Here is a 19,663-nt window from a genome sequence, read left to right as displayed (position 1 = left end):
TACTAAACAACCGTGAGCAACCGGGAAAACTGGTACAGCTCCCAGCAGATTCCATTCACTTCTATGGGAGAGACCAGTGTGCATGTTGGGAGTTGTAGTTTCACAACAGCTGGACTGCCATAGCTTTAGAGTATGCTGGTGAGATAAACATAGCCGAGTCTCAAGGAGTAGAGGATCTCCGTACAGAGCTGAGGAATATAATGGTACCCCATAATCCTCATGGGATAAGATATCGGGCCGTGGCCAAGTGCGGTAAACCTAATTGTGTGTAGTGACCCGCGGAGACATAACACGCAGGCAGCAGCTGTATCTGGGGTTTACTGTATGACTACCAACATGTAATTACACCCCGAGAGGGAATTTACTAGCAGCACTGCAAGAATTACAATGGAAAGAAATGCTGTCTCGTGCACGCCGATACGCGTCTCTAGATTTTGGAAGCGCACACAGAACGGTTTCCAATGTAGAGAACAGAACCGATTCTATATTAAGGAAGAAGAAAACACACAAACACAAAAATGACTTTTTCCCTTGTGGAGGTTTATGCCACTACACATGCCAGCCAGAGGAGAATCAGCACCTTCATGCCCCCCATCATACATAAGAAAAAAGAGGGGCAAAAGGTTCCCCACCCTTGTCTCCTAACACAGCGCCTATACAAAGGGATGGGTTCGATCAGACCATGGGTTTAGCGCCAATTTGTTAAGGGGCCCTTCATCTAAACAGAGCCCCCTGCACCTGGAAGGGCTACCTATATGACTGATATGAAGTATAGAGGACACCATAGGTATAAAAAATAGGGGGTTGACAATTTTTGATGAAAAATTGTGGATTTTTGCCACGATTTAAAAAAAAACTCAACCATTTTGTGGCAAAAAAAAAAAAAGACAACAGCAATGTATGCTGCGATTCCTTTTAGGAAGGGTGCACAACTAAGCCACTGAAGTGCCAATCAAGGATCCATCAAGCATAAGCTCCGCCCCTCAGACTCCTCACAACCAGGAGTCAGGGGTGTGTCATGTGACCTCTCTAGGCTTTAAAGAGGGGCTGAGAGTTATCACAGAGAACGGAGAGGCAATTTTCTTAAAGTTCGACAGTGAAAACACAAGGGACTATAATGTATAAGTCTCTGTCCCTTTAAGTAACTTGAATAGAAATGGGTCCAGGCCAAAAAAATGATACAAACAACTGAATAATCAGTAAAATTATTTGCAATAAAATATTCCACAGATTTCCGCATTCAAGGAAAATGAATAGAACGCATTCACCGTTTCGGGGGGTCGGGGTGAAGATTGCCCAGATAACACAGACCTACATCAGAACTGTAAGTATCTGAGCAGCGCTGAAAGAACATGGAGACTTTGAGACTTTGCTATTTATATTCAGACCGAACCCAGTTAGCGCCGTATTGTGGAATCCAGGCTGACGAGATCAGCAATACAAAGAAAAAAAATCTATAATATAAAACCGCCTGACACCTGCTACATTATTATTATTTAACATGTGCAAGAATGTGACTCTTGTATTCCAGGGAGTTCCTTTTTTGCCGGTGCCCCCCCCTCATCTTCTCTTTGTTGAATGACAGTGCTACCAAATTAATTGAAGCGGCGATAGGAGCTAGAGTGGGCGTGCGACTATGAAAAGATGACATGTTTTCTGTGACTCACTCTTCATTAAAACTGAGGGGTTTTCACCCGTGCTATCTTATACTTTTAAGATTAGTCAATTTAAGGGGAGTGAGGAGGATGAATGTCGAGCTATATATATATCTGATCGTTACATTATGCTGTATGTGGAGTGCGCTACCTTCCTGTTCAGCATGCCCCACATCAGGGTGTCCAGGGTCCCCTTGGCGATCAGATAATGGATGTGCACGGAGCTACTCTGCCCGATGCGGTGCGCTCTGTCTTCGGCTTGGTTGATGTGACCTGGATCCCAGTAAAGCTCGGCAAAGACGACATGTGTGGCGGCCGTGAGTGTCAGCCCCTAGAACGAGGATAAGAACGGAAGGGGAATGGGACAGGGAAGAAAAATGCTTCAGCAAATAATGCGTATGTATATATGGATATATAATAAATACTGCAATATATCCGTCATCTATGGAAATACCAATGCAGTGATAACTAGGGAAAGATCAGGATACTTTCACATCTGCCATTTTGCTGGATCCGTCATGGTAAATGTGAACATAAGGAAAGCTGTCTTGCATAAATAAAGCAACCGCGCGCACACACTGGAGCCCGCCATCTTGTGTGCTGGAGACATATTATAAAGCGACTTTTACATCTGCTTCCGTTAGGATAATACAACAGGCTTCACCCGTTGTGAATGGACCCGGTTGTATTATCTCTAAAATGACCCAGACGGATTCAGCACTAAAACCATTGTAAGTCAATTGGCACCGGATCTGTTTTCTTTTGTGTCTGAGAAAACGGATCTGCCACCATTGACTTACATTGTGTTTCATGCCGGATCCGTCTTGCTCTGCATCCCATGAGGCGCTTGAAGCGCTTTTGTGTCCGTTCCCTTCAGTTTTGTCCCCAATGACTGGAGACAAAACTGAAGCGTTTTCCTCCGGTTTTCCGATCCTATGACGTATCTCAATACCGGATAGGAAAACACTGATGTGAAAGTAGCCTAAGAGGATGAGGCGCTGTCCATGTCTATATCAGGGAATGTTCACACAGGTCGCATTTCACACCTCAATCCTCACCCAAACACGTGAATGGGGTTTCGGTAACCCGGATCACATGCATGGTAAATAATGCATGAAGAGGAAAAAAAAACAAAAAACAAAAAAACACATACGACAATAGGGCTGATCCTCGGGCACATCTGTTTCAGATATGCTGCACGCCTATACCGACTAAGGGTACACTGGAGCAATGGAGGGGGGCAAAAAGCTACTCTCGCCCAGAAGAGCACCTTTCCGTGTGCCTTAAAGGGTGGGACTGACCAAAGAAAGTTGCACGAAAGATGATGACTACTTGAATTTTTATTAACCACTTCCCGCAACTGTAACGCCGAAAGGCGTCATTGCGGCGGCTCCCCCAGGCTACGCTAACGCCAATAGGCGTCATCTCGCGTGAGCCGAGATTTCCTGTGAACGCGCGCACACAGGCGCGCGCGCTCACAGGAACGGAAGGTAAGAGAGTTGATCTCCAGCCTGCCAGCGGCGATCGTTCGCTGGCAGGCTGGAGATGTGTTTTTTTTAACCCCTAACAGGTATATTAGACGCTGTTTTGATAACAGCGTCTAATATACCTGCTACCTGGTCCTCTGGTGGTCCCCTTTGTTTGGATCGACCACCAGAGGACACAGGTAGCTCAGTAAAGTAGCACCAAGCACCACTACACTACACTACACCCCCCCCCGTCACTTATTAACCCCTTATTAGCCCCTGATCACCCCTGATCACCCCATATAGACTCCCTGATCACCCCCTGTCATTGATCACCCCCCTGTAAAGCTCCATTCAGACGTCCGCATGATTTTTACGGATCCACTGATAGATGGATCGGATCCGCAAAACGCATCCGGACGTCTGAATGAAGCCTTACAGGGGCGTGATCAATGACTGTGGTGATCACCCCATATAGACTCCCTGATCACCCCCCTGTCATTGATTACCCCCCTGTCATTGATTACCCCCCTGTAAAGCTCCATTCAGACGTCCGCATGATTTTTACGGATCCACTGATAGATGGATCGGATCCGCAAAACGCATCCGGACGTCTGAATGAAGCCTTACAGGGGCATGATCAATGACTGTGGTGATCACCCCATATAGACTCCCTGATCACCCCCCTGTAAAGCTCCATTCAGATGTCCGCATGATTTTTACGGATGCACTGATAGATGGATCGGATCCGCAAAACGCATCCGGACGTCTGAATGAAGCCTTACAGGGGCATGATCAATGATTGTGGTGATCACCCCATATAGACTCCCTGATCACCCCCCTGTCATTGATTACACCCCTGTCATTGATCACCCCCCTGTAAAGCTCCATTCAGATGTCCGCATGATTTTTACGGATGCACTGATAGATGGATCGGATCCGCAAAACGCATACAGACGTCTGAATGAAGCCTTACAGGGGCATGATCAATGACTGTGGTGATCACCCCCCTGTCATTGATTACCCCCCTGTAAAGCTCCATTCAGATGTCCGCATGATTTTTACGGATGCACTGATAGATGGATCGGATCCGCAAAACGCATCCGGACGTCTGAATGAAGCCTTACAGGGGCGTGATCAATGACTGTGGTTATCACCCCATATAGACTCCCTGATCACCCCCCTGTCATTGATTACACCCCTGTCATTGATCACCCCCCTGTAAAGCTCCATTCAGATGTCCGCATGATTTTTACGGATCCACTGATAGATGGATCGGATCCGCAAAACGCATCCGGACGTCTGAATGAAGCCTTACAGGGGCATGATCAATGACTGTGGTGATCACCCCATATAGACTCCCTGATCACCCCCCTGTCATTGATTACCCCCCTGTCATTGATTACCCCCCTGTAAAGCTCCATTCAGATGTCCGCATGATTTTTACGGATCCACTGATAGATGGATCGGATCCGCAAAACGCATCCGGACGTCTGAATGAAGCCTTACAGGGGCGTGATCAATGACTGTGGTGATCACCCCATATAGACTCCCTGATCACCCCCCTGTCATTGATTACCCCCCTGTCATTGATTACCCCCCTGTAAAGCTCCATTCAGATGTCCGCATGATTTTTACGGATCCACTGATAGATGGATCGGATCCGCAAAACGCATCCGGACGTCTGAATGAAGCCTTACAGGGGCGTGATCAATGACTGTGGTGATCACCCCATATAGACTCCCTGATCACCCCCCTGTCATTGATTACCCCCCTGTAAAGCTCCATTCAGATGTCCGCATGATTTTTACGGATGCACTGATAGATGGATCGGATCCGCAAAACGCATACGGACGTCTGAATGAAGCCTTACACGGGCGTGATCAATGACTGTGGTTATCACCCCATATTGACTCCCTGATCACCCCCCTGTCATTGATCACCCCCCTGTCATTGATCACCCCCCCTGTCATTGATCACCCCCCTGTCATTGATCACCCCCCTGTCATTGATCACCCCCCCTGTCATTGATCACCCCCCCTGTCATTGATCACCCCCCCTGTCATTGATCACCCCCCCTGTCATTGATCACCCCCCCCTGTCATTGATCACCCCCCCTGTCATTGATCCCCCCCCCTGTCATTGATTACCCCCCCTGTCATTGATCACCCCCCCTGTCATTGATCACCCCCCTGTCATTGATCACCCCTCTGTAAGGCTCCATTCAGACATTTTTTTGGCCCAAGTTAGCGGAATTATTATTTTTTTTTTCTTACAAAGTCTCATATTCCACTAACTTGTGTCAAAAAATGAAATCTCACATGAACTCAACATACCCCTCACGGAAACCAAATGCGTAAAATTTTTTAGACATTTATATTCCAGACTTCTTCTCACGCTTTAGGGCCCCTAGAATGCCAGGGCAGTATAAATACCCCACATGTGACCCCATTTCGGAAAGAAGACACCCCCAGGTATTCCGTGAGGGGCATATTGAGTCCATGAAAGATTGAAATTTTTGTCCCAAGTTAGCGGAAAGGGAGACTTTGTGAGAAAAAAATTAAAAATATCAATTTCCGCTAACTTGTGCCAAAAAAAAAAAATTTCTATGAACTCGCCATGCCCCTCATTGAATACCTTGGGGTGTCTTCTTTCCAAAATGGGGTCACATGTGGGGTATTTATACTGCCCTGGCATTCTAGGGGCCCCAAAGCGTGAGAAGAAGTCTGGTATCCAAATGTCTAAAAATGCCCTCCTAAAAGGAATTTGGGCACCTTTGCGCATCTAGGCTGCAATAAAGTGTCACACATCTGGTATCGCCGTACTCAGGAGAAGTTGGGGAATGTGTTTTGGGGTGTCATTTTACATATACCCATGCTGGGTGAGAGAAATATCTTGGTCAAATGCCAACTTTGTATAAAAAAATGGGAAAAGTTGTCTTTTGCCAAGATATTTCTCTCACCCAGCAAGGGTATATGTAAAATGACACCCCAAAACACATTCCCCAACTTCTCCTGAATACGGCGATACCACATGTGTGACACTTTTTTGCAGCCTAGGTGGGCAAAGGGGCCCACATTCCAAAGAGCACCTTTAGGATTTCACAGGTCATTTACCTACTTACCACACATTAGGGCCCCTGGAAAATGCCAGGGCAGTATAACTACCCCACAAGTGACCCCATTTTGGAAAGAAGACACCCCAAGGTATTCCGTGAGGGGCATGGCAAGTTCCTAGAATTTTTTATTTTTTGTCACAAGTTAGTGGAAAATGCAGATTTTTTTTTTTTTTTTTTTTTCATACAAAGTCTCATATTCCACTAACTTGTGACAAAAAATAAAAACTTCCATGAACTCACTATGCCCATCAGCGAATACCTTGGGGTCTCTTCTTTCCAAAATGGGGTCACTTGTGGGGTAGTTATACTGCCCTGGCATTCTAGGGGCCCAAATGTGTGGTAAGGAGTTTGAAATCAAATTCTGTAAAAAATGACCTGTGAAATCCGAAAGGTGCTCTTTGGAATATGGGCCCCTTTGCCCACCTAGGCTGCAAAAAAGTGTCACACATCTGGTATCCCCGTACTCAGGAGAAGGTGGGGAATGTGTTTTGGGGTGTCATTTTACATATACCCCTGCTGGGTGAGAGAAATATCTTGGCAAAAGACAACTTTTCCCATTTTTTTATACAAAGTTGGCATTTGACCAAGATATTTATCTCACCCAGCATGGGTATATGTAAAAAGACACCCCAAAACACATTCCTCAACTTCTCCTGAATACAGAGATACCAGATGTGTGACACTTTTTTGCAGCCTAGGTGGGCAAAGGGGCCCATATTCCAAAGAGCACCTTTCGGATTTCACAGGTCATTTTTTACAGAATTTGATTTCAAACTCCTTACCACACATTCGGGCCCCTAGAATGCCAGGGCAGTATAACTACCCCACAAGTGACCCCATTTTGGAAAGAAGAGACCCCAAGGTATTCGCTGATGGGCATAGTGAGTTCATGGAAGTTTTTATTTTTTGTCACAAGTTAGTGGAATATGAGACTTTGTATGAAAAAAAAAAAAAAAAAAAAAATCATCATTTTCCACTAACTTGTGACAAAAAATAAAAAATTCTAGGAACTTGCCATGCCCCTCACGGAATACCTTGGGGTGTCTTCTTTCCAAAATGGGGTCACTTGTGGGGTAGTTATACTGCCCTGGCATTCTAGGGGCCCAAATGTGTGGTAAGGAGTTTGAAATCAAATTCTGTAAAAAATGACGAGTGAAATCCGAAAGGTGCTCTTTGGAATATGGGCCCCTTTGCCCACCTAGGCTGCAAAAAAGTGTCACACATCTGGTATCTCCGTACTCAGGAGAAGGTGGGGAATGTGTTTTGGGGTGTCATTTTACATATACCCATGCTGGGTGAGAGAAATATCTTGGCAAAAGACAACTTTTCCCATTTTTTTATACAAAGTTGGCATTTGACCAAGATATTTATCTCACCCAGCATGGGTATATGTAAAATGACACCCCAAAACACATTCCTCAACTTCTCCTGAGTACGTAGATACCAGATGTGTGACACTTTTTTGCAGCCTAGGTGGGCAAAGGGGCCCATATTCCAAAGAGCACCTTTCGGATTTCACTGGTCATTTTTTACAGAATTTGATTTCAAACTCCTTACCACACATTTGGGCCCCTAGAATGCCAGGGCAGTATAACTACCCCACAAGTGACCCCATTTTGGAAAGAAGAGACCCCAAGGTATTTCGTGATGGGCATAATGAGTTCATGGAAGTTTTTATTTTTTGTCACAAGTTAGTGGAATATGAGACTTTGTAGGAAAAAAAATAAAATAAAAAAAAATCATCATTTTCCGCTAACTTGTGACAAAAAATAAAAAGTTCTATGAACTCACTATGCCCATCAGCGAATACCTTAGGGTGTGTACTTTCCGAAATGGGGTCATTTGTGGGGTGTTTGTACTGTCTGGGCATTGTAGAACCTCAGGAAACATGACAGGTGCTCAGAAAGTCAGAGCTGCTTCAAAAAGCGGAAATTCACATTTTTGTACCATAGTTTGTAAACGCTATAACTTTTACCCAAACCATTTTTTTTTTACCCAAACATTTTTTTTTTATCAAAGACATGTAGAACTATAAATTTAGAGCAAAATTTCTATATGGATCTCGTTTTTTTTTGCAAAATTTTACAACTGAAAGTGAAAAATGTCATTTTTTTGCAAAAAAATCGTTAAATTTCGATTAATAACAAAAAAAGTAAAAATGTCAGCAGCAATGAAATACCACCAAATGAAAGCTCTATTAGTGAGAAGAAAAGGAGGTAAAATTCATTTGGGTGGTAAGTTGCATGACCGAGCAATAAACGGTGAAAGTAGTGTAGTGCCGATTTGTAAAAAAGGGCCTGGTCTTTAGGGGGGTATAAACCTGTGGTCCTTAAGTGGTTAATTCTCTTTTTTTTTTTATTATTATTATTATGACATAATGCATAGCAAAAAAATAAAAAATTCGAATAAAACTGCAGAATGAACAAAGAGTCATTTGCTTCTCACCTGTCCGGCAGCTTGGATGCTAAGAATAGCTACGCGGGTGTCCGGGTCGCTCTGGAACTGGTGAACCAGGTGGATCCTCTCAGCAGATGGCACGCTGCCGTCAATTCGAATGTAACGGGCCTGAAATATAAGTGAGCGCAAAAAATATATATAAAATAAAAATGAACAAAGCAGTATCTCCAAATCATCATTTCCCTTGGAGTGGCAAAATCAGCTCATCATGGAAAGCCCTTTAATCTAAGTGCCAACGAGGTCGTCCAAAACCCCCAAATCTAGAGAAGATGTTGCCAGGATTAGATGCTGCTGACCACTCATTTCCCATGCAGCGACCACAACCGCAAATCAGATGCAGACTGATTCATTTGAATGTGGCGGCAAAAGATGCAGAGAACACACACCGTGCACTGTCCGCAACCTTTTGCTTGTTCCGTCAGCCCGCAAAAAAGATAGAACATCCATGGTTTGCGGACCGCAAAACACACACGGTAATAGGCACAAGGCCTAAACAGGGGATAATCTTGCCCCCGATGTTTGTCTGTCTGCAGGATCCACACACAATCAGCCTTGCAGAAATCCTGCAGAGATCACAGGGGGGGGGGTCATCTTCCATTTTTGACTGAAGATTTGCTAAAGGAGCGAGGCATAGACAAGGGACCATGGCTGAATGGGATTTTCCAGTATTACAAAAATGGCTTTCAATCAGAAACAGCACCACACTGGTCCATGGGTTGTGTCTGGTATTGCTCCGTTGAATGCCACACACAACCTGTGAACAGGTCAAATGAAAGCAGCCTTAACAAACCCCAAAATCCTTTTGTTCTACTGTGGATAGGATGGGGGGGGAGGCTCCTGCTACAGCCAGTTGTCTTACTGCCAGGCACATGACAATGAGGAGGGGGAGCATGGCGGATTTCCTGAAGCACGGGGAGATTCTTGATATTGATTAATGGATGAGTCCCCAAAGTTCACAAATCGCTCAAAACACCCCCCGGTCGCCCGATTGTTGCGGGCATCGGGTCCGTCACCGAGTCCCTGTCTAAATATATAGACTGGCTACTTAGACCCCTCCTTTCTAGTGCTCCCACTTATCTTAGTGACACCGGTGATTTCCTCCCCGCCATCAACACTTTTGAGTGGCGGGAGGGACTCAACCTGGTGTCGCTAGATGTGGAGAGCCTTAACAGACGCATACCTCATATTGCTGGAGTGGAGGCTGCCTGTAAGATCTTACACAAAACTGAGAAAAGTGTCACTTACTTGAAATTAGTCAGGGAAACACTTATGTTTATCCTCACTAATAACACCTTTAAATTTGGCGAGCAGTGGTAGAGGCAAAGAGTTGGTACAGCGATGGGTACCCCTGTATCCTGCACATATGACTATTTATTTTTGGCGGTGTTTGAGGACAGATATGTGTTTTCATTGGACAATCTTTTTGCACAGTACATCCAACTTTTTTTTACGGTATATCGATGACATCTTCATTATATGGTCAGGCACTGAAATGCAATGTAGGGACTTTGTCGCTTACTTAGACAACAATGATATGAATATGAAGTTCTCTTTGAATTTCGGAGGGACCTCCCTGGAATTTTTAGATGGGTTCACATCCGTCCAGGAAGGCAGTTTGCAAACTACTGGTTATGGTAAACCGTAAGCTACTAATTCCCTAATGCATTTCAATAGCTTTCCCCCCCAACAGTGTCAAAAAATCCGTCCCATATAGCCAGTTTGTCCGACTCAGAAGAACCAATAGCACACGGGAGGGATAGGTTAGACAGTCCGAGGAGTTGAAGAACAGACTGCTTTGCAGAGGGTATGCTGAAAAAGAAATAGAAGTTGCTAGGAAGAAAGCAGGATCCTTTTCACAAGAGGAACTCCTTAGCAGGGCAAAACGTAGCATGCACAATAACAAAAAAAGATAGGTTCGTGTTCACATTTAAATATAGCCCATTAGAAGAGTCGATAAAACGCACCATCTATGAAAACTGGGACATCCTAAAGGACGAACCCAGTTTATCTAGTTTTACTGCAAGTAGACCGATAATAGCCTTCAGAAGGTGCCACACTATCAAAGATAAATTGGTCAGAAGCAGAATATGTCCCAGGGGGGCTAATAATTGGTTGACAATAAGCACTGCCTTACATTTGCAGGGATTGAGTTGGAGCCGAGTATGCCCTTTGGGGGGTGATAGGCACAGCGCACTCCTAAGGAGCGAGGCCAGGTGGATCATGAAGGCAGCCGCACTCGGTCCTCTTGGACTGAAGGACAGGAACGACTCGAGCGTCTTTGATTGACAAGTTCCTTACTGCCACTATTTATTTGTTTGCCTGCTTTGTGCTGTCGCAATTATTTTGTTTTATGTAATTTGGATTATTTGACAAGCGTCTAGGTTGCTACGACAACCAAGAGCTGTGTCAATAAATACTGACGCACGCTAGCGCAGTGAAGTCAGAGGCCAGACGGAGCGCAAGTCAGCGTGAAACAGCCGCCGCCGCTCCTGTGTCCGTGAAGCTTGCATGTCGCGCTCCTGCCGGATTGCTTTTTTTAAGTGAAGAATAAAGGACTGTTTTTATGCACCTTCTTTTATATTTTCATCTTTGTTGTCATATCATGAACTCCTGGAATGTTTTCTCCATTTCCAACTTTTCTAGTTCCGTATATGAATGGCGACCACCTGTCAGTGGCTCAAGGCATTGGCTCGCAGCAAGGGATCCCAAGCGCCCCTCAATGACATCCAAATGCCCTGCTGAGTGGACCCCGGGAAGGTAATGCTATAATGGTTAATCCCTATTGTCCCCCTCACTATATACAGGTCCTTCTCAAAAAATTAGCATATTGTGATAAAGTTCATTATTTTCGGTAATGTACCTATAAACATTAGACTTTCATATATTTTAGATTCATTACACACAACTGAAGTAGTTCAAGCCTTTTCTTGTTTTAATATTGATGATTTTGGCATACAGCTCATGAAAACCCAAAATTCCTATCTCAAAAAATTAGCATATTTCATCCGACCAATAAAAGAAAAGTGTTTTTAATACAAAAAAAGTCAACCTTCAAATAATTAAGTTCAGTTATGCCGTCAATACTTGGTCGGGAATCCTTTTGCAGAAATGACTGCTTCAATGCGGCGTGGCATGGAGGCAATCAGCCTGTGGCACTGCTGAGGTGTTATGGAGGCCCAGGATGCTTCGATAGCGGCCTTAAGCTCATCCAGAGTGTTGGGTCTTGCGTCTCTCAACTTTCTCTTCCCAATATCCCACAGATTCTCTATGGGGTTCAGGTCAGGAGAGTTGGCAGGCCAATTGAGCACAGTAATACCATGGTCAGTAAACCATTTACCAGTGGTTTTGGCACTGTGAGCAGGTGCCAGGTCGTGCTGCCAAATGAAATCTTCATCTCCATAAAGCTTTTCAGCAGATGGAAGCATGAAGTGCTCCAAAATCTCCTGATAGCTAGCTGCATTGACCCTGCCCTTGATAAAACAAAGTGGACCAACACCAGCAGCTGACATGGCACCCCAGACCATCACTGACTGTGGGTACTTGACCCTGGACTTCAGGCATTTTGGCATTTCCCTCTCCCCAGTCTTCCTCCAGACTCTGGCACCTTGATTTCCGAATGACATGCAAAATTTGCTTTCATCCGAAAAAAGTACTTTGGACCACTGAGCAACAGTCTAGTGCTGCTTCTCTGTAGCCCAGGTCAGGCGCTTCTGCCGCTGTTTCTGGTTCAAAAGTGGCTAGACCTGGGGAATGCGGCACCTGTAGCCCATTTCCTGCACACGCCTGTACACGGTGGCTTCCGAAGGTCCCCCAAGGTCTGGAATCGGTCCTTCTCCACAATCTTCCTCAGGGTCCGGTCACCTCTTCTCGTTGTGCAGCGTTTTCTGCCACACTTTTTCCTTCCCACAGACTTCCCACTGAGGTGCCTTGATACAGCACTCTGGGAACAGCCTATTCGTTCAGAAATTTCTTTCTGTGTCTTACCATCTTGCTTGAGGGTGTCAATGATGGCCTTCTGGACAGCAGTCAGGTCGGCAGTCGTACCCATGATTGCGGTTTTGAGTAATGAACCAGGCTGGGAGTTTTTAAAAGCCTCAGGAATCTTTTGCAGGTGTTTAGAGTTAATTAGTTGATTCAGATGATTACGTTAATAGCTCGTTTAGAGAACCTTTTCATGATATGCTAATTTTTTGAGATAGGAATTTTGGGTTTTCATGAGCTGTATGCCAAAATCATCAATATTAAAACAAGAAAAGGCTTGAACTACTTCAGTTGTGTGTAATGAATCTAAAATATATGAAAGTCTAATGTTTATCAGTACATTACAGAAAATAATGATTTTTATCACAATATGCTAATTTTTTGAGAAGGACCTGTACATCTGTCTCTTATAGGAGGGATTTTTAGGTCTACAAGGAACCACACATACGAAGAAACCTAGGCACAAAGAACAGAAAAGGATACGACTGAAAGATCCCGCTTTACACCGTACCATGCACAGTATACTGATTTTTGCCGGGGAAACCGATCAATACAAATAATGAGGTTAAACACAAAGGAAGTTCCGGACTGAGGACACGTTCGAGAAATATACCAAGGTCCTGCCACGCAGAGCTTCCATTTTAAGGTGCTTATTAATTAAACTGTCACTAGCACTTTATTGACTGTCGTTCTTTGACACCGTGCATCGCCGAGCCATTAATGGGCTGAAATCACCTTCAATTACGACTTCACCATCTCCCCTGAGGCATTCAGGCACAGTTTTTCTTAGTAAATATGAACATAAGGAAAGCTGTCTTGCATAATTAAAGAGACCGTGCACGCACTGGAGACCGCCATCTTGTGTGCTTTAGACCTATTATACAGCAAAATACGCTTCCGTTATAATACAACTGGCTGCATCCTTTCAGAACGGATCCGGTTGTATTATCTCTAAAATGAACAAGACGTGTCTGGGAAAAAAAACGGATCCGGCATGAAACACAATGTAAGTCTATGCGGACGGATCCCTTTGTTTAGACACAAAAATAAATAAACGGATCCATTGACCATGGTTTTACTGCAGTCTTTATCAGTATCCCATGACGCACACCAAAACGCTGCAGCTTGCAGCGGTTTTGTGCCCGGCATGGGAATGCAACCAAACGGAACTGAATGCATTCTGGGGCACTTTGTTCAGCTCCGTTCAGTTTTGTCTGATTGACAATGAATGGGGACAAAACTGAAGCCTTTTCCTCCGGTTTTGAGATCCTATGATGGATCTCAATACCGGAAAGGAAAACGAAGATGTGACGGTAGCCTAACAAAGCAGATGGTGCCATCACTGGTGCAAGAGAAGGTCACACTTCCTCCACCACTAAGGACGGAGCCTTCTGAAAGGCTGGTGCTGGTGACTTAGGTGGGTTTAGGTCCATCCCCTACGTTGATTTCACACCTAGCCCAGGTTTGCTAAAGGTTCTGCTGCTTCCCTTACCTTGCTCTCGATGGCGGCCTCTGTGCAGGCCTGGAGCATGGAGAGATGGTGCCCGAACACCAGGAACTTCAGCTTCTCATTTTCTAACATCATTTTAATGTAATCTTTCACGGCTCCAGCCTGGAAAACACAAGAATTTATCATTCTGACATTATAAATTGAAACTGGGAGAAAAGACGGCACTGCGAGAAACTCACTCAAGACATCAAGTCAATGATGATATTCGAAGAGAAAAGAATGTAAAACGTCTAAACTAGTACTGGCGATGACAATAATCACTACAGAATGTGTAAACTAAATAATAGTTTACATGTAGAGATAATCAATGTCAGTGGTCTCCAATCAGTGGCTCAGAACCCCCTGCTTTCTGGCTCACCGTGGGAATCCTGAGTTATCACCATATGTACTAGACCTAGCCTAGATTTGCCACCAAACAGTGCCAATTTGGATGCTATGCTATATATATATATATATATATATATATATATATATATATATATATATATATATACACACTGCTAAAAAAAATAAAGGGAACACAAAAATAACACATCCTAGATCTGAATTAATTAAATATTCTTCTGAAATACTTTGTTCTTTACATAGTTGAATGTGCTGACAACAAAATCACACAAAAATAAAAAAATGGAAATCAAATTTTTCAACCCATGGAGGTCTGGATTTGGAGTCACCCTCAAAATTAAAGTGGAAAAACACACTACAGGCTGATCCAACTTTGATGTAATGTCCTTAAAACAAGTCAAAATGAGGCTCAGTAGTGTGTGTGGCCTCCACGTGCCTGTATGACCTCCATACAACGCCTGTGCATGCTCCTGATGAGGTGGCGGACGGTCTCCTGAGGGATCTCCTCCCAGACCTGGACTAAAGCATCTGCCAACTCCTGGACAGTCTGTGGTGCAACGTGACGTTGGTGGATAGAGCGAGACATGATGTCCCAGATGTGCTCAATTGGATTCAGGTCTGGGGAATGGGCGGGCCAGTCCATAGCATCAATGCCTTCGTCTTGCAGGAACTGCTGACACACTCCAGCCACATGAGGTCTAGCATTGTCTTGCATTAGGAGGAACCCAGGGCCAACCGCACCAGCATATGGTCTCACAAGGGGTCTGAGGATCTCATCTCGGTACCTAATGGCAGTCAGGGTACCTCTGGCGAGCACATGGAGGGCTGTGCGGCCCTCCAAAGAAATGCCACCCCACACCATTACTGACCCAATGCCAAACCGGTCATGCTGGAGGATGTTGCAGGCAGCAGAACGTTCTCCACGGCGTCTCAAGACTCTGTCTCGTCTGTCACATGTGCTCAGTGTGAACCTGCTTTCATCTGTGAAGAGCACAGGGCGCCAGTGGCGAATTTGCCAATATTGGTGTTCTCTGGAAAATGCCAAACGTCCTGCACGGTGTTGAGCTGTAAGCACAACCCCCACCAGTGGACGTCGGGCCCTCATATCACCCTCATGGAGTCTGTTTCTGACCGTTTGAGCAGACACATGCACATTTGTGGCCTGTTGGAGGTCATTTTGCAGGGCTCTGGCAGTGCTCCTCCTGTTCCTCCTTGCACAAAGGCGGAGGTAGCGGTCCTGCTGCTGGGTTGTTGCCCTCCTACGGCCTCCTCCACGTCTCCTGATGTACTGGCCTGTCTCCTGGTAGCGCCTCCATGCTCTGGACACTACGCTGACAGACACAGCAAACCTTCTTGCCACAGCTCACATTGATGTGCCATCCTGGATAAGCTGCACTACCTGAGCCACTTGTGTGGGTTGTAGACTCTGTCTCATGCTACCACGAGAGTGAAAGCACCGCCAGCATTCAAAAGTGACCAAAACATCAGCCAGGAAGCATAGGAACTGAGAAGTGGTCTGTGGTCACCACCTGCAGAACCACTCCTTTATTGGGGGTGTCTTGCTAATTGCCTATAATTTCCACCTGTTGTCTATCCCATTTGCACAACAGCATGTGAAATTGATTGTCACTCAGTGTTGCTTCCTAAGTGGACAGTTTGATTTCACAGAAGTGTGATTGACTTGGAGTTACATTGTGTTGTTTAAGTGTTCCCTTTATTTTTTTGAGCAGTGTATATAGTGTTACATTTCACACTGAAATGTCTGTCAGCAAATGTTTGCAATTTCATGTTTTTTGTTTCTCCACATTCAAAATGTCTATCCTCTATTTTTGAATTGCCTGTTGCTCCTGACCATCGTTGAAAGTTAAATGTGGCTCACAACATACAAAAGGTTGGGGACATCCAATCTATGTTATCTCGCTGTGTACATACATTACTTATCCTGTACTGATCCAGAGTTACATCCTGTATTATACTCCAGAGCTGCACTCACTATTCTGCTGGTGCAGTCACTGTGTACATACATTACTTAGCCTGTACTGATCCTGAGTGACATCCTGTATTATACTCCAGAGCTGCACTCACTATTCTGCTGGTGCAGTCACTGTGTACATACATTACATTACTTATCCTGTACTGATCCTGAGTTACATCCTGTATTATACTCCAGAGCTGCACTCACTATTCTGCTGGTGCAGTCACTGTGTACATACATTACTTATCCTGTACTGATCCTGAGTTACATCCTGTATTATACTCCAGAGCTGCACTCACTATTCTGCTGGTGCAGTCACTGTGTACATACATTACATTACTTATCCTGTACTGATCCTGAGTTATATCCTGTATTATACTCCAGAGCTGCACTCATTGTTCTGCTGGTGGAGTCACTGTGTACATACATTACATTACTTATCCTGTACTGATCCCGAGTTACATCCTGCATTATACTCCAGAGCTGCACTCACTATTCTGCTGGTGCAGTCACTCTGTACATACATTACTTATCCTGTACTGATCCTGAGTTACATCCTGTATAATACTCCAGAGCTGCACTCACTATTCTGCTGGTGCAGTCACTATGTACATACATTTACATTACTTATCCTGTACTGATCCTGAGTTACATCCGGTATTATACTCCAGAGCTGCACTCACTATTCTGCTGGTGGAGTCACTGTGTACATATAGTACATTACTTATCCTGTACTGATGCTGAGTTACATCCGGTATTATACTCCAGAGCTGCACTCACTATTCTGCTGGTTGAGTCACTGTGTACATACATTACATTACTTATCCTGTACTGATCCCAAGTTATATCTATATACAAATCTCTGCTTGCAGTCAGTGAATGGGAACTTTTCCTTTGCACTCAAGCCTATATCTGCCTTACTAGCGTTATTCTTTTCCGGTATGGAGTTCCGTCCTAGGGGCTCAATACCGGAAAAAAATTATTCAGTTTTATCCTAGTGCATTCTGAATGGAGAGCAATCCGTTCAGGATGCATCAGGAGGTCTTCATTTCACCCCCTTTACGGTATTTGGCCGGAGAAAATACCGCAGCATGCTGCGGTATTTTCTCTGGCCAAAATTCTGGAACACTTGCCGGAATGCCGGATCCAGCATTAATTCCTATTGAAATGTATTAATGCCGGATCCGGTTTCCCGGTCTGCGCATGCGCAGACCTTTGAAAATGCAAAAAAAAAAATTAATACCGGATCAGTTTTTCCGGATGACACAGATTTCCGGAGAGACGGATCCGGAATTTCAATACATTTGTCAGACGGATCTGCATCCGGATCTGTGTACAAATGATATCTGTTTGCATACCGATTTCCGGATCCGGCAGGCAGTTCCGACGATGGAACTGCCTGCCGGATCCTCACAACGCAAGTGTAAAAGAACCCTTACTGAGGTGCAGAGCTATCGACATGCAACATATTTATTATGTGTTGCCTATGTCAACAGTTTTCCGTTTAAGTATTGAGGGAAAAAAAGGGGCACTGTTAAATAAAAAAAAAAGCGACGAGAAATGTGCTAAAGCTGTGTGCCATTTTTTCTGGTGGCGCAAGGAAGACCACATTTTTCACGCAGCGTGCTATTTGATACCTGTGCCATTATTTACTGTAGTGACGTCATTAATATTAGAAGCTTCATGAAATCTGGAAGTTTTTTTTTCTACTGTTTATTAAAAGATGAGACGCACAATCTAAGCGGGAAAGGCGGGCGGTAGAAGAAGAGGTCGGGGAGGTCATGTCAGTCTTAATGCATTGGATGAAACGAAGGGAATTCTAGGTATATACGTCCTGGTATCCACCAGTATAGAGAAGGTATCAATGGTGTCATGGATTTTAATTAGTAATGAATAATTTACTGCTTACCGCAGTAACCCCTGGAGACGGCTCCAGCTCCAAAGTGACGGGACAAGCTATTAACGAGCATTAACCCCTGTGAGCCTGCTCTCTCCCCGCACCGCTCTGCAGTGGACACCATGCGTGCCTCTCTGCGGCGCCTAAGGGGTTACGGCTGCAGTCCACGAGAATCCTCAAAAAGGAGACGAACAAATGCTTTAATAAAATATTCTGTGTAATGCCCTCATTAAACCGCGGGCGCGAAACACACCGAGCCTCGGCCCCTCATGATAATTTCATCTGGCACTAACAATGTGTCACATTTAATACACAAAACCGTAAAGGGGGGACGTTAATTATTCACGGCGATAAGACGAGCGTTTGAGGCGATCAAATAACGGTTTAGGGAGATTTGGACGTGAACTGGGGTCGCGTCGGGATTCATGGGCGACGCGGCTCTTTTAAGATGTGAACTCCTCATCTCCCGGTACCAATCTCATTTACATGATAGAAAGAATTTTGGAGAAGCTTTAATACGTTAAGCAGAGTTTTAACAGTCGCGTCGCATCGCGTTTCTTCAGTGTTCGTTCATGAAACTGAAACGTAAAAGGAAAATCCTCAGCGCCTTACGATAATGGTCCATTCACACGTCCGCACTTTGGGTCCGGATCCGTTCCGCAAATATGCAGAATGGATGCGGACCCATTCATTTTCAATGGAGACGGAAAAGATGCGGACAGCACACAGTGTGCTGTCCGCATCCGTATTTCCGGTCTGCGGCCCCGAACTTCCTGTCCACGGCTCTGCAAAAAAAAATAGAACATGTCCTATTCTTGTCCGCAGCTGCAGACAAGAATAGGCATTTCTATTGGGGTGCCGGTGTTCTGTCAGAAAACCTTAAATCGTCAGATTCCCTTACCCCACGTGACTTCCGGGGGTGTGCGCCTCCGCACAAGCGCAGTACCACGGCACGGCGCTTCCACGCATGCGCAGTACCAGGGCATGGGTAAGGTAAAATTACAGTGAGCGTTGACTCATGGTCGCGCGGACGGACCCCACGCGTGCGCTCTCAGGGGTAAGGAGATCGGACGGTCTTTTGTCTTGTTAAATCTCCTCACCCTCACACTGCGCAAGCGCGGATTGAAACCAGCCAGCAATGAATCTGAAGCACGCTGTGTAGTGAGGGTAAGGAGATTTTACAATCTGTGCGTGCGCAGCGTGAGGGTAAGGAGATTTAACAATGTAATTATAAAATTATTCAGATCCAGGTGTAGGTT

General features: G+C 44.9%; 1 protein-coding gene across 2 annotated transcripts in view; it reads right to left on the bottom strand.

The window, feature by feature from the left end:
- ZRANB3 (zinc finger RANBP2-type containing 3) overlaps positions 1 to 19,663 on the bottom strand; it is a 271,436-nt gene that overhangs the window by 90,736 nt on the left and 161,037 nt on the right. For both annotated transcript variants that reach the window (XM_040440742.1, XM_040440743.1), the window contains 3 exons: positions 14,170 to 14,289; positions 8,685 to 8,804; positions 1,807 to 1,986 (listed from right to left, as the gene is read on the bottom strand). In XM_040440742.1, the coding sequence (XP_040296676.1) occupies positions 1,807 to 1,986; positions 8,685 to 8,804; positions 14,170 to 14,289 (420 nt within the window). The remainder of the gene's footprint in view (positions 1 to 1,806; positions 1,987 to 8,684; positions 8,805 to 14,169; positions 14,290 to 19,663) is intronic.

The sequence above is a fragment of the Bufo bufo genome, chromosome 7 (genome assembly GCF_905171765.1).
Source record: "Bufo bufo chromosome 7, aBufBuf1.1, whole genome shotgun sequence".
Classification (NCBI taxonomy): Eukaryota; Metazoa; Chordata; class Amphibia; order Anura; family Bufonidae; genus Bufo; species Bufo bufo.
The sequence above is the reverse complement of the archived record's forward strand: the minus strand, read 5'-3'. Positions and strand labels throughout refer to the sequence as shown.